At 46.6% G+C, this 17834-nt stretch overlaps 1 protein-coding gene across 3 annotated transcripts in view; it reads right to left on the bottom strand.

Moving 5' to 3' along the window:
• The window catches only part of WDR45B (WD repeat domain 45B), a 32759-nt gene extending 15271 nt beyond the window's left edge, over positions 1-17488 (bottom strand). Inside the window, exons 1-3 of one of the 3 annotated variants that reach the window (XM_079904056.1) lie at positions 17189-17488; positions 12839-12913; positions 524-625 (exon numbers count right to left, since the gene is read on the bottom strand). In XM_079904056.1, coding sequence (XP_079760182.1) covers positions 524-625; positions 12839-12913; positions 17189-17255 — 244 coding nt within the window. In that variant the 5' untranslated portion in view covers positions 17256-17488. The remainder of the gene's footprint in view (positions 1-523; positions 626-12838; positions 12914-17188) is intronic. The other 2 variants (XM_079904058.1, XM_079904057.1) reach the window with 2 other exon arrangements.
• Between the last annotated feature and the right edge of the window lie 346 nt (positions 17489-17834).

Raw genomic sequence — 17834 nt, 5'->3', positions numbered from 1 at the left:
ACCACTGTGCCACCAGGGAAGTCCCTCTCCTTTACTTTCAAAGAGCCACACTCTTTTCAATGCCATCTCTTTGAACACAGACACACACACACATACCAGGAACAACACTCCTCAACCCAGAGCCCAGCTGTTGTCTGTTCTCTGTGTTTCTGTGAGTCAGTGGCTCTCTGCAGGAGAAGCAGCCTCCCCACACCTGGCTTTAAAAGGAACTCACAGCACAGGACATCAACCGCAGAAGAATATCCAGAACAAAATGGGGCGAAGGCCCCCATCCAGCCAACACAACTGAAAAGTACGTGCTCTATGTCCATGGGGACAAGTGACCCTGGTCACACGTTTCTTTTCCCAGGAGCAGCAGAGAAAAGACACTCTCTTTCTGGATGTTTCTTTCCCAGGGACTAGTCCTTCATGTGTCACAGGGCCACCAGGGAAGATCCAATGTAGCCAGAGACACAAAGATACTCTAAAAAGTTCAAGAGAGGACTACACATGAGGTGCATTATTAAATGCAGGATTACTTTACCTTTGTTCGGAGGGTATTTCGGCTTTTTTCCACCACCAACTAAAGCTAAATAGTTGCAGCGAAATAACATTTCAATATGGCCAACTCCTCCTTCTAGAAATTCTGAAATGATAAAAATAAGTCAGTATGTATATTTTACAATAAAAAAAAAGAAAAAAAGTAAAAACGTAATAGTCAGAATTTGATTTTTAATCAGCAATTTGTATCTGCCATCAGAAATGAGAATAGTGACCGGCTAGGAAAATAATTAGCTTCAGACCTCTCAGCATCCTGTCATCATGAACTATATTTTCATGTGTAAACACTAAGAGCCTAAGAAGCCAATGTAGCAAAATGTATGAAATATCTGAGTTCGTATTTTAAGGTGCAGCAAAATTTGTAAGCTCTGAGAAAGTATGCTGTGATGCAAAAGCTGGAATTCCTTTTCACCACTTTAAACACCTCTTCCACTGGACGTCCGAAATGCTCAAAAATGTTCACAAATTATGTGAAGATGAACATGTCCAGCAGATTTTCAGCTGTGCTCCACGACAGAAGGAAGCCCAACACGCTCTCTCAGGGGAGCAACAGGAAACCCCAGGAGGAGTGTGGGGCTCAGGAAAGCACACTGCACTCTGAATGGTTCCCGTCGCAGCAGGGCCACCCCACCCCATCTCCCCAGCTTCCACTCTGGTCTGTTGTGACCATGAGCTCCTGGGACAGTGAGGGGCAAGCCAGGAAACAAAACCTCTGAAAATCACAAGTTAGCCCAAAAATTGACTCCTACCTGTCCAGTCAGAGCCACCCAAGATGGACTCAAAGTCCATCAGCTTGCTCAAGGGGAAGTTTCAAATTCAAGGCCTAGCAGAAACCCTAGAAAGGACTCTGTGCTTAACATTATCCACAAGGAACACAGCTCTCCTTATAAACAATTTAATCGTCCTGTGACACACAAGCCACCTCAAGTAATTCTGGCTGTAACAGGATGTGGCCACAGCCCAAACTCAAAGGACTACAATGCTTCAGTCCTTAAACCGCTCTCGGCTCAGTGTGTGGCCTCAGACCCATGACCACGCAGGAATCCTTCATCCCACAATGCAGGACATGCCTCCATCACCACAGGCACCACCTGGTTCCCTGGATGCACTCACTAGGCACAGGGAGATTAGCTGCTGGTTAACCTTCAGCCTCGGCCTTTACACTCTTGAAGAGATTAATGGACTCCAACAGAACAAAGCTGAGCAAAACTTGTAATAACCGGCTATTAAACAAATGCTGAGCGCCAGCGGGGGAGAAGACGGTCTCTTCAGCAAACGCTGTTGGGAAAACTAACAAAGAAGAATGAAGTTGACCCTTAACTTGTATCATGTACAAAAGCTAACTCAGGGGACTTCCCTGGTGGTGCTGTGGTTAAGAATCCTCCTGCCAATGGAGAGGACGGATCCCTGGTCCGTCGACGGGTTCGATCCCTGGTCCAGGAAGATCCCACATGCTGTGGAGCAGCTAAGCCCGTGTGCCACAACTACTGAACCTGCGCTCTAGAGCATGCAAGCCACAACTACTGAAGCCCACGTGCTTAGAGCCTGTGCTCTGCAATGAGAAGCCACCGCAATAAGAAGCCCACGCACTGCAATGAAGAGTAGCCCCCGCTCACCGCGCACCTAGAGAAAGCCCACACACAGCAATGAAGACCCAACAGAGCCAAAAATAAATAAATTAATTAAATTACTTAATTTTTTAAAAAAAGCTAACTCAAAATGGGTTAAAGACCTAAATGTAAGATGATCCAAAACTACAAAACTCCTGGAAGAAAACAAAGGCAAAAAGCTTCATGGCACTGGACTTGGCAATGACTTCTTGGACATGACATCAAAAGCGCAGACAACAGGGGCTTCCCTGGTGGCGCAGTGGTTGAGAGTCCACCTGCCGATGCAGGGGACGCGGGTTCGTACCCTGGTCCGGTAGGATCCCACATGCCGCGGAGCGGCTGGGCCCATGAGCCATGGCCGCTGAGCCTGCGTGTCCGGAGCCTGTGCTCCGCAACGGGAGAGGCCACAACAGTGAGAGGCCCGCTCCCCGCCCCCCCCAAAAAAAGCACAGACAACAAAAGCAAAAACAGACTGGGACTTCCCTGGTGGTCCAGTGGTTAACACTCCACGCTCCCAGTGCAGGGGGTCCGGGTTCAATCCCTGGTCAGGGAACTAGATCCTGCATGCCGCAACCAAGAGCCCGCATGCTGCAACTAAATAAAAAATCCTGCATGACACAACTAAAGATCCTGCATGCCACAACTAAGACCCAGTGCAGGCAAATAAATAAATAAATAAATTTTTTAAAAAAATGCAAAAACAGACCAATGGGACTACATGAAACTTTAAAACCTTTTGTGCATTAAAGAACTTAAAGTGAAAAGGAAACCTACAAAATGGGAGAAATGTCTGCAAATCATATACCTGATAAGAGGTTAATATCAAAAATATATAAAGAGCTCCTACAACCCTAAAACAATAATAAAACGAAACAAAAAAAAGTCAGATAACTGGATTATAAAAAATGGGCAAAGGACTTGAATAGACATTTCTCCAAAGATGATATATGTGTTCAACACTCATGAAAAGATGCACAACATCACTAAATACAGAAATGCAAGTCAAAACCACAATGAGAACACGGTATATCTTTCCATCTGTTTGTGTCATCTTCAATTTCTTTCATCAGCATGTTAGTTTTTGGAGTACAAGTCACTTGCCTCCTTAGGTAGGTTTATTCCTAGGTATTTTATTATTTTTGATGCAATGGTAAATGGAACTGTTTCCTTAATTTCTCTTTCTGATATTCTGTTGTCAGTGTGTTGTAGATGACACAAACATACGGAAAGATATACAGTGTTCTTGGACTGGAAGAATTAATATTGCTAAAATGACCATACTACCCAAGGCAATCTACAGATTCAATGCAATCCCTATAAAATTACCAATGGCATTTTTCACAGAACTAGAACAAAAAAGTTTTTTAATTTGTATGGAAACACAAAAGACCCCAAATAGCCAAACAATCCTGAGAAAGAAGAACAGAGCTGGAAGAATCACACTTCCTGACTTTGGACTATACTACAAAGCTACAGTAATCAAAACAGTGTGGTACTGGCCCAAAAACAGACACATAGATCAATGGACCAAAACAGAGAGCCCAGAAATAAACCCACAAACTATGATCAATTAACCTATGACAAAGGAGGCAAGAATATACAACGGAAAAAAGACAGTCTCTTCAATAAACAGTGCTGGGAAAACTGGACCGCTACACGTAAAAGAATGAAATTAGAACATTCTCTAACACCATATACAAAAATAAACTCAAAATTGATTAAAAACCTAAATGTAGGACTTCCCTGGTGGTCCAATGGTTAAGACTCCACACTTCCATTGCAGGGCACATGGGTTCGATCCCTGATCGGAGAACTAAGATCCCCCGTGCCACGTGGCGCTGCCAAAAAAACCCAAAACAACAACAATAAACCAAACCAAAAGAAAAAAACGCAACTAAATGTTAGACCAGATACTATAAAACTCCTAGAGGAAAACATAGGCAGAACACTTTTTGACATAAATCACTGCAATATTTTTTTTGGATCCATCTCCTAGAGTAATAGAAATAAAAACAAAAACAAATGGGACCTAATTAAACTTAAAAGCTTTTGCACAGCAAAGGAAACCATAAACAAAACAAAAAGGTGACCTACAGAGTGGGAGAAAATATTTGCAAACGATGCTACCGAGAAGGGCTTAATTTCCAAAATATACAAACAGCTCATACAACTCAGTAACAAAAAAACGCAAACAACCCAATCAAAAGATGGGCAGAAGGCCTAAACAGACATTTCTCCAAAGAAGACATACAGATGGCTAACAGGCACACGAAAAGATCTCAATATCGCTAATTATTAGAGAAATGCAGATCAAAACTACAATGAGGTATCACCTAACACCAGTCAGAATGGCCATCATCAAAAAGTCTACAAATAATAAATGGTGGAGAGGGTGTGGAGAAAAGGGAACCCTCCCACACTGTGGGTGGGAATGCAAATTGGTGCAGCCACTATGGAGAACAATATGGAGGTTCCTTTAAAAACTAAAAATAGAGTTCACCATATTATCCTGCAATCCCACTCCTGGGCATATATCCAGAAAAAGCTCTAATTCAAAAAGATACAATGCACCCCAATGTTCGCAGCAGCATTATTTACAATAACCAAGACATGGAACAATGTAAATGTCCATTGACAGATGAAAGGATAAAGAAGATGTGATATATATATATATACATAATGGAATATTACTCAGACTTAAAAAAGAATGAAATAATGCCATTTGCAGCAATATGGAGATAGTATGCAGAGATTATCATACTAAGTGAAGTCAGAAAGAGAGAGACAAATATCATATGGTATCACTTATATGTGGAATCTAAAAAAATGATACAAATGGGACCTCCCTGGTGGTCCAGTGGTTAAGAATCTGTCTTGCAATGCAGGGAACACTGGTTCGATCCCTGGTTGGGGAACTAAGATCCCACATGCCACGGGGCAACTAAGCCCACGTGACGAAATGAAAGATCCCACGTGCTGCAACTAAGACCCAAAGCAGCCAAAATAAATAAATATTGTAAAAATAAAATAATTAAAAACTGATACAAATAAACTTACTTACAAAACAGAAATAGACTCACAGACATACAGAAAACAAACTTACAGTTACCAAAGGGGATCGGGGGAGGGGGGGATAAATTAGGAGTTTGGGATTAATATATACACCCTACTATATATAAAATAGGTAGGACTTCCCTGGTGACACAGTGGTTGGGAATCCACCTGCCAATGCAGGGGACACAGGTTCGAGCTCTGGCCTGGGAAGATCCTACATGCTGTGGAGCAACTAGGCCCATGCGCCACAACTAATGAGCCCACGCTCTAGAGCCTGCAAGCCACAACTATTGAGCCTGTGTGCCACAACTACTGAAGCCTGCGTGCCTAGAGCCCGTGCTCTGCAACAAGAGAAGCCACCGCAATGAGAAGCCCATGCACTACAATGAAGAGTAGCCCCTGTTCGCCGCAACTAGAGAAAGCCTGCGTGCAGCAATGAAGACCTGACACAGCCAAAAATATATAAATAAATTTTAAAAAATAAAATAAAATAGATAAACAAGGATCTGCCACATAGCACAAGGAACTATACTCAGTTATCTTGTAATAACCTATGATGGAAAAGAATCTGAAAAAGAAGATGTATGTATGGATAATTGAATCACTTTGCCATACGCTAGAAACCAACACAACATTTTAAATCAATTATACTTCAGTTAAAACAACAATACAATGAGATATCCTGCCACAACCATTAAGATGGCCACTATCAAAAAAACAAAAAAAAACAAAAAACAACACACAGAAAATAACAAGTGTTGACAAGGATGTAGAGAAATAGGAATCCCTGTGTACTGCTGGTGCAGCTGCTACTGGAGACTGCATGGTGGTTCCTCAAAAATTTAAAAACAGACTACCACATGATCCAGCAATCCCACTTGTTGGTATACATTCAAAAGAACTGAAATCAAGGCTGTGAAGAGATATTTTCACACCCATGTTTACAGCAGCATCATTAACAACAGCCAAGAGGTAGAAGTAACCCAAATGTCTATTAAGGGGTGAACAAAACATGGTCCATCCACATAATGGAATATTACTCAGCTTAAAAAGGAAGGAAATTCCGGAACATGGTACAACACTGGTACAACACAGATGAACCTTGAAGATATTATGTTAAATGAAATAAGTCAGTCACAAAAGGACAAATACTGTATGAGTCTACTTATATGAAGTCCCTGGAGTAGACAAATTCATAGAGACAGAAAGTAGGATGGTGGGGGCTGGGGGAGGGGGAAGGGGAGTCAGTGTCTAATAGGGACAGAGTTTCAGTTTTGCAAGATGAACAGTTCTGGGGGTCTGTTAGGAGTGTAATTATTTCCTCAGTGCAGGTTCACTAAGTTCTAGAATCAAATTTATTTAGAGAAACCTGTGAATTATGCCAAGAGGTAAGCAACATATTTTCAAAATACTATCCAACCAAGGGAGAATATTTAATACTAACACAACACTATGCGAGCACTGAGACTTCAAACTTATTAATGTTGGATTTGTTAAAGTCATGAGTTTTCTCAAGTTCTAAAAGCGAGTCACTCCCTTAGCAAGATGTAACCAAGCTAATGGGAGAATGAAGAAATGCCAGGAGGCACAACAGCTTCTGAAATGTGACACGGACAGAGAACCGATTGGGTGGGATGGGGAAAAAAACAAAAACTGAAGTACTCCACGTGAAGAAATCACCAAAAATGTGCTTCCCTGGTGGCGCAGTGGTTGAAGAGTCTGCCTGCCGACGCAGGGGACACGGGTTCGTGCCCCGGTCCGGGAGGATCCTACGTGCCGCGGAGCGGCTGGGCCCGTGAGCCATGGCCGCTGAGCCTGCGCATCTGGAGCCTGTGCTCCGCAACGGGAGAGGCCACAACAGTGAGAGGCCCACGTACCGCAAAAAAAAGAGTGTTAAAAGGATATTACATTCTGTTTAAAAGGTTTTAAAAGGTTTTAACTTAAATGGTACAGGCTATGATTTTTCTCTAAGCCTCTTTCTAACAACAACAACAACAAAAAAAACCCAGTATTATACGAAATCAGATTTTGTGTTACCTTGATGCCTATCTATGGCTGACTCTGATGCAATTAAAAAAAATCAATGTCAAGATTACAAAGATGTTAATAGTTAAGGATTAAGACAGCAGTTTTGACCACTGTAAACTGCTATGGCCTCTGGCCTTTGGAAAGGAAGAGAAAAGCAGATTTTTCAGCATCAACTGGTGAGGGAGAGAAAGGGGAACGTGAGGCTTTCCTGGGAAGAGCGGAAGCAATCAAAGGCGAGACTCCAAACTCCAGGAGAGTCAGAGGACTTTTAGCGACCCCCACCCAGGGCCACAGCCTCCAACCCAGTGAGCACCTGCCACAGCCTCCAAGGGTGTCTGACCCCCACCTCCTGCAGCTGGAGAGGAGGGGGTCTTCCAAAAGGAAGCCCAAGGTTGCCATTAGAGCCCCCGAGTCCCAGGCACCAAGGGCTAGTCCTGAAAGATCAACAGGCATCACTCACTGACAGAATAGCAGAGACATGTGCCCAAGGATGCTCGTTAATATCCACATCTCTAAAAGTCCCCAGGCCCAGCAGCTGGCTATGCAGCAGACTAAACTACAGAGAGAGATGGAAGACACAAGACAGGCTCTGGAAACTTCGACTGATGAAAGCTTCAGGCACAAATCAATACCTGACAGGTCCCACTCTTCCTACAGAACCTGCCTCAAAAATAATGAGAAACTGAGGGAATTCCCTGGTGGTCCAGTGGTTAGGACTCCACGCTCTCACTGCCGAGAGCTCGGGTTCGATCCCTCGTCAGGGAACTAAGATCCCACAAGCAGCTTGGCAAAAAAAAAAAAAAAAAAAAAGAAAAGAAACTGAAATAAAATGGGGGAGAAGGACGTCTAAGTGTTGGCTTAACCTCCATTCCGCTGAGAGGCTCTTATACGAAAGGGGAGAACTCAGCCTTCCTGGCACGACGGCAGGCCCCTGCCTTTTCAACTTGCCTCTGCCCTGCAACCCCCAGCTCCTTCTATTTCCGAGGAGTTTTCTTTTAATGGAAATATCTTGTTTCTCATTATACAAATTATATATTATCACTATGAAAATAAAACAACACAGAAAAGCATAAAGTAGAAACAGCTGTAAACGAGATCATGCGTGTAACTTGCATTGAACTCAAACCAATGGCACCATTTGGCACCATCACACTATTTTCCAACTCTTCCCTCTAACAGTGTGTCATGGCTGTACCATTTGGCACCATCACACTATTTTCCAACTCTTCCCTCTAACAGTGTGTCATGGCTGTACCTCCGTGTCAGGATGTACCACAGCATCTAGCATCTTTTTCCCAATTTTTTCCTTCAGATAAAATCCTTTAAGGCCGATACCGGAGAGGAGAAACCAAGATGGCGGAGTAGAAAGACGTGCTCTCACTCCCTCTTGAGAGAACACCAGAATCACAACTAGCTGCTGAACAGTCATCGACAGGAAGACACTGGAACAAACCAAAAAAGATATCCCACATCCGAAGACAAAGGAGAAGCCACAATGAGACGGTACGAGGGGCGCGATCACAGCAAAATCAAATCCCATAACTGGTGGGTGGGTGACTCACAGATCGGAGAACACTTATACCACAGAAGTCCACCCACTGGAGTGAAGGTTCTGAGCCCCACGTCAGGCTTCCCAACCTGGGGGTCCGGCAATGGGAGGAGGAATTCCTAGAGAATCAGACTTTGAAGCCTAGTGGGAATTGATTGCAGGACTTCAGCAGGACTGGGGGAAACAGAGACTCCGCTCTTGAAGGGCACACACAAAGTAGTGTGTGCATCGGGACCCAGGGGAAGGAGCAGTGACCCCAGGGGAGATGAACCAGACCTACCTGCTAGTGTTGGAGGGTCTCCTGCAGAGGTGGGGGGGGGGGGCCTGTGGCTCACCGTGGGGACAAGGACACTGGCAGCAGAAGTTCTGGGAAGTACTCCTTGGCGTGAGCCCTGCCCATATTATTCATTACTGCATCCTCAGCCCCCAGTGCAGCACTCAGTGGGCTCAGGAACAAGCAGACTCACCTGCTGCTCCACCTGTCACTCGGCATCCCCTCTAGGCCTCTGTGTCCCCTCTGCTTCCCGACACATGGCTGCCAATGTCACATGTGTGAGCACTGGTCACATGGAGGAAAAGGCGGGCGGCACTAAAGACAAGGGGACTCCTCTGGACCCTGCTGCCCGCCCTGAGGACCTTGCAAGTTCATCCAGTGTAGGCTACAAAAGTTCTAGCCAGCTTTGGAATGTGGGAGGGTTGTGTTTCTAAGTGAAGAGTGGAGTTGACTTTTTAGTACTCCTTTTATTTCTATAATCACTTAGATATAATTTTACCCAAAGGCATCACTCTTGACACATCTTTGTTCAAATTATGATTTGAACCTTCCTTCCAGGATATGCTTGGATGTGTATGTGATATACATGAATCGGAGTTCTACACTCTGACCCCACAGCATCCTTGTGAGAACACCACACGGGCTGTGCTCCCAGGGCTCCCACGCCTCCCCCGAGCTGAGCCATGCTGCTCTGTGCATGGGACGCAGGACCTACACCACCTCGGAGGAGAAAGCTGCCTCCACTGGGGTCTTGGGGATGCCCAAGATGGCATCCCAGCACTGCCAGCTCCACCCGATGGTGGGTGTGCCTGCAAGAGGCATTCAGCTCACGGCCAGTCGCGCAGTCCCCTTACTCAGAGCCACGGTCACAGCAGAGACAAGGCCGAGAGCCCAGATCTGGGAATGACCCTACAATGCAGGCACACTTCCTTCCTCGTTTAGGAAAGTAAATCTCAAAGATAAAAAAGGAATAAGGTCAAGTCTTCTGCCTATTTTCTACTGTTGAGTTAATTGCCAGAAATGCAGCAGCAGACAAGGCTGCAAGTGCATGTAGGAGAAGTCCTTAAACACATCATTAGTAAGCACCACACAGCCCTGCTGGATCCCTCGCAAATTCAAAATTCACTACAAGCTAAGCTCGGGGATGGCCTGCCCCAGACACAGTGCAGCTAAGCAGGGACAGGGAACAAACACGGCACTGTGACATGACAGCAGCAAACCTTCCTGGCACTTAGGAGGTTTAGACGCTTCTAGTTTAACTTATTTTTATAAGAAATCCTAGATTTACTGTAAACATTTCATTAATTAGGAAGCAGTTTTTAATATGCCTCTAATGATTCAACTTTGAAACTAAAGTCTGTAACTCCGAAGTTAGTAGGTCAATTTAAGTAAAAAGTATCCTGAGGGCTTCCCTGGTGGCGCAGTGGTTGAGAGTCTGCCTGCCGATGCAGGGGACATGGGTTCGTGCCCCGGTCTGGGAAGATCCCACATGCCACGGAGCGGCTGGGCCCGTGAGTCATGGCTGCTGAGCCTGTGCATCCGGAGCCTGTGCTCTGCAATGCGAGAGGCCACAACAGTGAGAGGCCCGCATACCGAATCCTGAAATTTTCAAGTTAAGCTGTTTCAAAATATTTTGTAACTATTTTTCTGTATAAAACAGAGTTGTCGGGGCATCCCTGGTGGCGCAGTGGTTAAGAATCCGCCTGCCAATGCAGGGGACACGGGGTCGAGCCCTGGTCCAGGAAGATCCCACATACTGCAGAGTAACTAAGCCTGTGTGCCACAACTACTGAGCCTGTGCTCTAAAGCCCACGAGACACAACTACTGAGCTCACGTGCCACAGCTACTGAAGCCCGTATGCCTAGAGCCCATGCTGCGCAACAAGAGAAGCCACTGCAATGAGAAGCCCGCGCACCGCAACGAAGAGTAGCCCCCGCTCGCCTCAACTAAGAGAAAGCCCGCGTGCAGCAACGAAGACCCAATGCAGCCAAAAATAAATAAATAAATAAATTTATTTATTTAAAAAAAAAAAAGAGTTGTCTTAATTCACTACCTAACCAAAACAAAACAAATAGAAGTCAGCAGCATAGAAGACTGATAGGAGACTTCCACTGTCGCCTGTAACACTCATTAATCCCAAAGACCCACTCTTTAAGGGTAACACTGCTGCCACCAATGACAAGGGCACAAGCTTACAAAGCACTTTCTGTGTGTACCGCCACTCGTCTGTGTGTCTCACGCATCCTAATTCACCCGTCTTTACAATAACCTTAGGAGGTAGGCAGTTATCATCTTCATTTTTCACACATCAAGAAACTGAGGTCAACAGGTGAGGAACTTGCCCAAGGTTACACAGCAACGTGACAAGGAGCAGAGCAGGACTGGGATCTAAACAGTGTGGGCCCAGGGACTTCCCTGGTGGTGCAGTGGTTAAGAATCCGCCTGCCAATGCAGGGGACACGGGTTCTATCTCTGTTCCAGGAAGATCCCACATGCTGCGGAACAACTAAGCCCGTGCGCCACACCTACTGAGCCTGCGCTCTAGAGCCCCTGAGCCACAACTACTGAGCCCACACGCCACAACTACTGAAGCCCGCGTGCCTAGAGCCCATGCTCCGCAACAAGAGAAGCCACTGCAATGAGAAGGCCGCGCACCGCAACGAATAGTCCCCGCTCGTCGCAACTAGAGGAAGCCCATGCACAGCAACGAAGACCCAACGCAGCCAAAAATAAATAAATAATAAATTAATAAATAAATAGTGTGGGCCCAGAGTCTGAGCCCTTTACTAACCAGCTACATGGTCTTTCTCTAATAAATAAAAGTTATAGACTTCAGCTTACAAAATAAACTCCTGAATATAAAGCACCACTTACTGTTTTACATACCAGGGTTGTATGGAAGATTTTACTTGACAAAGAAGTTCCACCACCAAAAAAAAAAAAGATTCTGAAAATCCCTGATGTAGGATATTAGTTGTCAAAATGGAAAGGGGCTGATAGGAAAGCTTAAGAATGCAGTGACTTCCTCTTACAGATGAGAAACAGTTCTTGCATCAGAAAATATAACTTGCACATTGAATAAAAACCACAACCACAACTGCAGGAAGGAAAAGAATGTTTCTCATTGTTTACGATTTATCTGAGATTTGTTCATCCGTTGGCAGATAAGGACCAGGAGACACTAAAAGCTTCAGAAAAATACATAGGAGAAGAAGAAAATGGGATGATTCTACCTGTAAATTACACATTTTTCCTGTCAAATGGGAAAAGGACCACCATTATTTTATTTTACCAACAGAATTCCTAATTCCAGCTTTTGAAAACTTTTATTCCATGAAAACATAATTTAAGACACTGCAATAAGTAAACAGAAGCAACTATATTGCTACAATAGTATTTTCTAAGTGTGGGTCATTTTAAGAGTCAAAGTCCCACGTGCTGTAACTAAAGCCCTCACCTGAGCTCCCTACAGCTTCACACTTCAACAGGAAGAGTGAAGTGGCCAGCACAACCGCACCTGGTTCTCTCAGCAGGGCTAGCAGGTACTGGATTCACCAGAGTACCCAGAGTCGCCAACACCGGCTGAATCACCACTGCACCCGGCCCACAGGGCCCAGCACTCATAGAAGCTCAACGGAAGAAAGAGGACAGCTGCATCCAAGCTGACAGGGCCACGAACCCTGTTCACTTCTCAAAACCAGCTCCCCTCTAATCTGCAAGATAAAATCTAGACTCTACCGGCTAGAAAAGGGCAGAAACCAAGAAATGTCAGTTACTCTTACCTTGTTTCTCTTTTTCCTTTAGTGGATCGGTGTTATAGACTCGGAATCCATTTTCCATCCCACACGCAAAGCACCCTAAAGTGTGAGACAGACAAATTAATCACCTCACTGGGGTCTCAGCTGAGGACCCCAGGCCTGGACCGTCACAAGCAAGGGGTCCAGAGACAGTGACCTCTCCCAGGAACTCTTGTGGATGCTCAGACCACACGAACGTGGTCTGCAAGTGTCACTACGACTCTCCTCATGAACTGTTATCAGAAGATTTGCACGTCACTCCACTGCCCCCCTCAGGGCCCTTCTGGCATCCCGTGGACCAGGCTCACTTAACTCCAGCACGAGGGGTTCACCGGCTACTGCACCAGCCACTCTGCCACTGAGCACTTCCCTCAACTCCCGCCTCTAATGCTCACCACTGGCCTCCCCGTTCCCAACACACCTCTCGAGGACTGTATCAGCCACCAAGTCCTACAGAGGCAATGACAAACAAGAAAGTCCATGAGGACAGCCACAAAGCAGGCAACCCCAGCAGGTATGGACACGCCCAGTTGGGGAAGGGGGGGAAGGGCTGGTGTGGATGGTCTTCTAGAAGGCAGCTTGAGGTCTCCATGACCTCACTCCCACTTGGAACTAATCCTAACTCCCTAAACCTCTGTCATGGTCACCATCCCCAAGTCACACACCAGATTGTTAATGGTCCAATTAAAGGCACTGTTATGAACTGAATGAAGCACTCAAGTTTCAAGACGATCCTGTGACCTGGACTTCACTTGCCTAAGTGTGACCAAGACCACATTAATCTCCTTCAACACCACCATGCAGGCTCATATGAAGCTTGTGGCCAGAAGGAGAAACACCAAACCCTCTGCTTCTTTTTCCAAGACAAGCTGCAGAGCCTGCACCCTCACTGCGACCGCACTACTGGCCTGAATGCGAAAGCCACCCTCAGGGTCTCTTCCCCTGCTTTTGATCTGCGTTCCAGCGTTGGGAAGACATTATTCTATCCTATCTGCCACCCCTGCCCCCAACATGGAAAGCATGCTTCTATTTTTTGTCCAGGTTACTTATAAAACTGCAAGGACCATGACAGCCTCCTCAGGAGTTGGAGACTGTTCTGCAGTCAACTCTCAGGCACTTTATCTGGGCCTGGAGCCTGACACTCACGCTAAAGTACAGCGTTACTTATTATCTCTAACTTATTCTGGGTTGTAACTCCCTCTTTGTGTTATTGTAATCATGTAATCTGGACAGGGGAACCAGAGCTTGGCTTTCTGGAAAATATGAAAATACAAAGTTGAAACTTTTCCCTTTCTTTCTCAACTATTACACCTTCCACAAGTTTTAAGCCTGCACCTATCTTATTTTTCTTTGCCAGAACACATATATTTCTGACCAGACTTGTATAAAATAAACAACCAATCCCTACAAATCCACAAGAAAAAGGCAGACAACTCAAGAGAAAAATGAGCAAAATATTTGGACATTTCACAAAAGAGAATATCCAAGTGGTCAATAAACACACAGAATCAGGGAAATGTAAATACAATCTCACATATACCACAATGAGATCTACTAAACATCCACCAAAAGGGCCAAAATAATAGAAAATACACCAAATGTAAGGAGTGTGTAGAACTCGCATGGGAACTCTCAGAACTGCTGTTGGAGGGCAAACCAGGACAATCACTGCAGAAAACTGTTTGCACGACTACCGCTGTCAATTCTACTCCTAGGTATACAAGCCTCGCAGAAATGACAACATACGTTCACCAAAAGACAGGTATTAGAATGCGCACAGCAGCACCACTATGCTCATAACGGCCCCAAACTGGGAATCTACCCAAAGACCTACGAATGGTTCAATGGATAAATGAACTGTGATATATTCACACAAAGAAACACCACACCAATGAGAATGATCTACAATTATACTCAACAGTATGGAAAAAAAAAATCTCACAAACATGATACTGAATAAAAAAGCCAGAAACAAAATACAATACGGATAGGCAAAACTAATCTATGTCATTGGAAGTCGAATGGGGGAGTGGCTGGAAGGAGCACAGGGTGGCCAGGTGTTTGGTTTCTTAACCTGAGTGCTGTGCAAGGTGTTTTCAGTTTGGAAAATTCACCAAGCAGAATACTTAGGATACGAGCACTTTTCTGTAAGAATAGTGTGCTTCAATTAAAAGCTAGAAGAAAAGGTACTACAAATACCACAAGACTGGAAACCACTCACTAAGGAGGCTAGGCATTATCCTTGCTATTTTTTGGGTAGAGGAAATAATTAACGTATTTTACTTGGCTATCATACAAAAGTTGGCATTAATCTTCTCATTCTTGCTATCTTAACAAAACTTTTCCCCACACAGAAGTGTTCAAACCAACAGCTGGTGACCAAGCACAGTGCAGAGGAAGCCGACTGGCAACAGGGCATCAGAATCACTGAAGGGCATTCTTCTACGCATGAGCCATGTGCAGTCCACATGCAAGTGCTCTGAGCCCACACTCCAGAACCACAGCAGAGTGAGCCAGCGAAGTCAGCCTGTCGCCTCAGTCTCGGTCGAGGCAGGACAAGCTAGTCTACAGAGAAGGTGTGTGTACTCAAACCCTGTGTTTCCCACGGGAAGAGAAAGAAAAACGGCAGCCAGATTATAGAAATGTACATATCCACACCTCAGAATCTTGAAAACTGTAATGCAAGTTATCTTTGGGAGAAGACAAAAGTTTAAACAATTTAAAATTATAAGCAGATGTTTCTAAAGTTGCAATGCGAGTGCTAAAAAAGCTGAGTAAAAATTAAAAATCAGTATAAAAACAAAATATAATGAACTCAACAATATGGCATAAACTTACATTATAGGAAATTAGGCTAAGGGTAAGCAGAAGCTTAAGTATAAAAGTATATTTTTTTCCAGCAACACTGTAAGCTTTACTTGTAATTTATTACAATGAAATGAAATGGTTTTACAAAAGTGAGAGTGTATTTTTCAGATAACTGAAATATATCCATCTAAAAGCCAGTGCTGTATTTTCTAAATAATCTTTGATGAAACCTTTATAAAAAAACATTATAAACTTCACTGGTTTCTAAAATAATCAGCATCATCGTGAGCCTCAATTACTATACTGAAACTTAGTACAAAGATGCCTCATCTGGCACTAAGGCAGGTGTAGAAGATCTTGCCTTTAAAGGGCCTCAGTCAGTAAGCTTTTTGCTTCTGTGTTTGCTTTTCAGGGCTGCCTCTCCCCTCCCCTACTATCAGCCAGTCACCTCTTTCCATTGAAAACACATTTCTTAAGGAGTTGTAACACGGTTAACTCTTTAAAGAGTTCTCAATTATTATCAGAACCTACTGAAAAACCTACTGGCCCTCCTATGGAAATCAAAACCCCAAATGTTCTGCCACATACTGCTGGATGCCCAACATGTGGCCCCAAAAGGGCACCCCAACGTGGGGCCACACCACCTGCGGTCCCCAGCCCAGCCGCCCCCATCCCACGTTCTTCCCCGCGTCCACCTCCACCCCTCCAAGAACACTTCCTGCCCTCAAGGGCTCCTCCCCGAAGGAAAACCCCTGCCTCGCCTCGGTTCCCAGACACACTTAACTCTCCCGGGGCCCCACAGTCAGGACCTTGGAGCCATAACCCCACAAGCCCAAGTGCCCACGCACTGACACAGCGGGGCCACCTCCGCCCGGCCTATTTAACTCTACACCAAACAAGCTCCACAGATACGGGTCCTGCAGTTCCCGCTTCTGGATTCTCTTCAAGCTGGCTTCCAAAGCGAACACTCGGAACCGACGCGGGTCCCCCTCCCCGGGTGAGAGTGGGGCGCAGCCCCCCAGCCCGCCGGACTCGGAAACGCGAAAAATGCCATTTCCCCAAAGCCGTGCTGGACGATCCGGTTTCCACCCAACAAAAGAATAAACTGTGAGTCCGGCGATTTTTTTTCTATGAAAATCAACAGAAAAGACAAGGACCTTCGCGGACGAGGTCCTGAGCCTGGGGGGCCGTCCTCACCTCAGCGCGACCCCGTCCCGGCCGCTGGGGACCCTAAAGCGACAGGAAAGAACCGACGCCGCCCGGAAAATCCCGTCACCGTCCGACCGGGGTGAGGGGTGGGCGTCGGGGCGGTGGGCGAGCGGCTGGGAGGTGGGGCGGCCGGGGGGGAGGGGAGGGACGCCGGGCGAAGGAGAGGGAACGCCGTGGGGAGGGGAACAGGCGCCCGGGGAGGAGGCGACGAGCGGCCTGGACGCGGTACGGACGCTGCCGCAGGGCGCCGAGGGCGGGACCCCGCTCGAAGGGGCAGCGGCGTCGGGAGGGCCGGGGCAGTCGACGGGCTTCCCTCACCGTGGTCCTGGTTGAAGCCGGCGTAGAGCAGCCCGTTGCCGTGCGGGTTGCAGGGCAGGAGGTTCATGGCGCAGCGGGGTCCACCGCGCCTCAGCGCCGCATGCCGCTCGGGGAGGCAGGCCGCCGGGGTCCCTCTGGCCAGCTCCGAGGCCGCCGCGGCCGGAAGCGAAAGGCCCACCGCCTGCGCGCGCAGCCAGAGAGCCGCGGAGCGCCGAGCACATCCACCCGAGGCCTGCCGGGCGGGGAAGGAGCTCCGAGAGCGTCACGTCTATGGGGGGCGGGGCCTGCCCGAAGAGGGCTGGTCTGGTCGGTTCGGGAGCGGGGCCTGGTCTGAGGGGAGGGGCCGCATCTGTGGAGGGCGCATCTGGGGGCGGGAACCACCTGTTCCAGGCGGAAGGAGACCCCCAGTGCCAACGAGCCCTCCAGGGGGCGGCGATTCAAAGGGACAGCCCAGGGACTTCCCTGGTGGCGCAGTGGTTGGGAATCCGCCTGCCAATGCAGGGGACACGGGTGCCAGCCCTGGTCCGGGAAGATCCCACATGCCGCGGAGCAACTAAGCCCGTGTGCCACAACTACTGAGCCTGCGCTCTAGAGCCCGTGAGCCACAACTAGGGAAGCCCACGCGCCTAGAGTCCGTGCTTAGCAA

This window comes from Stenella coeruleoalba (assembly GCF_951394435.1).
Source record: "Stenella coeruleoalba genome assembly, chromosome: 19".
Taxonomy (NCBI): domain Eukaryota; kingdom Metazoa; phylum Chordata; class Mammalia; order Artiodactyla; family Delphinidae; genus Stenella; species Stenella coeruleoalba.
Note: the sequence above shows the minus strand (reverse complement) of the source record. Positions and strands in the feature narration are given on the sequence as shown.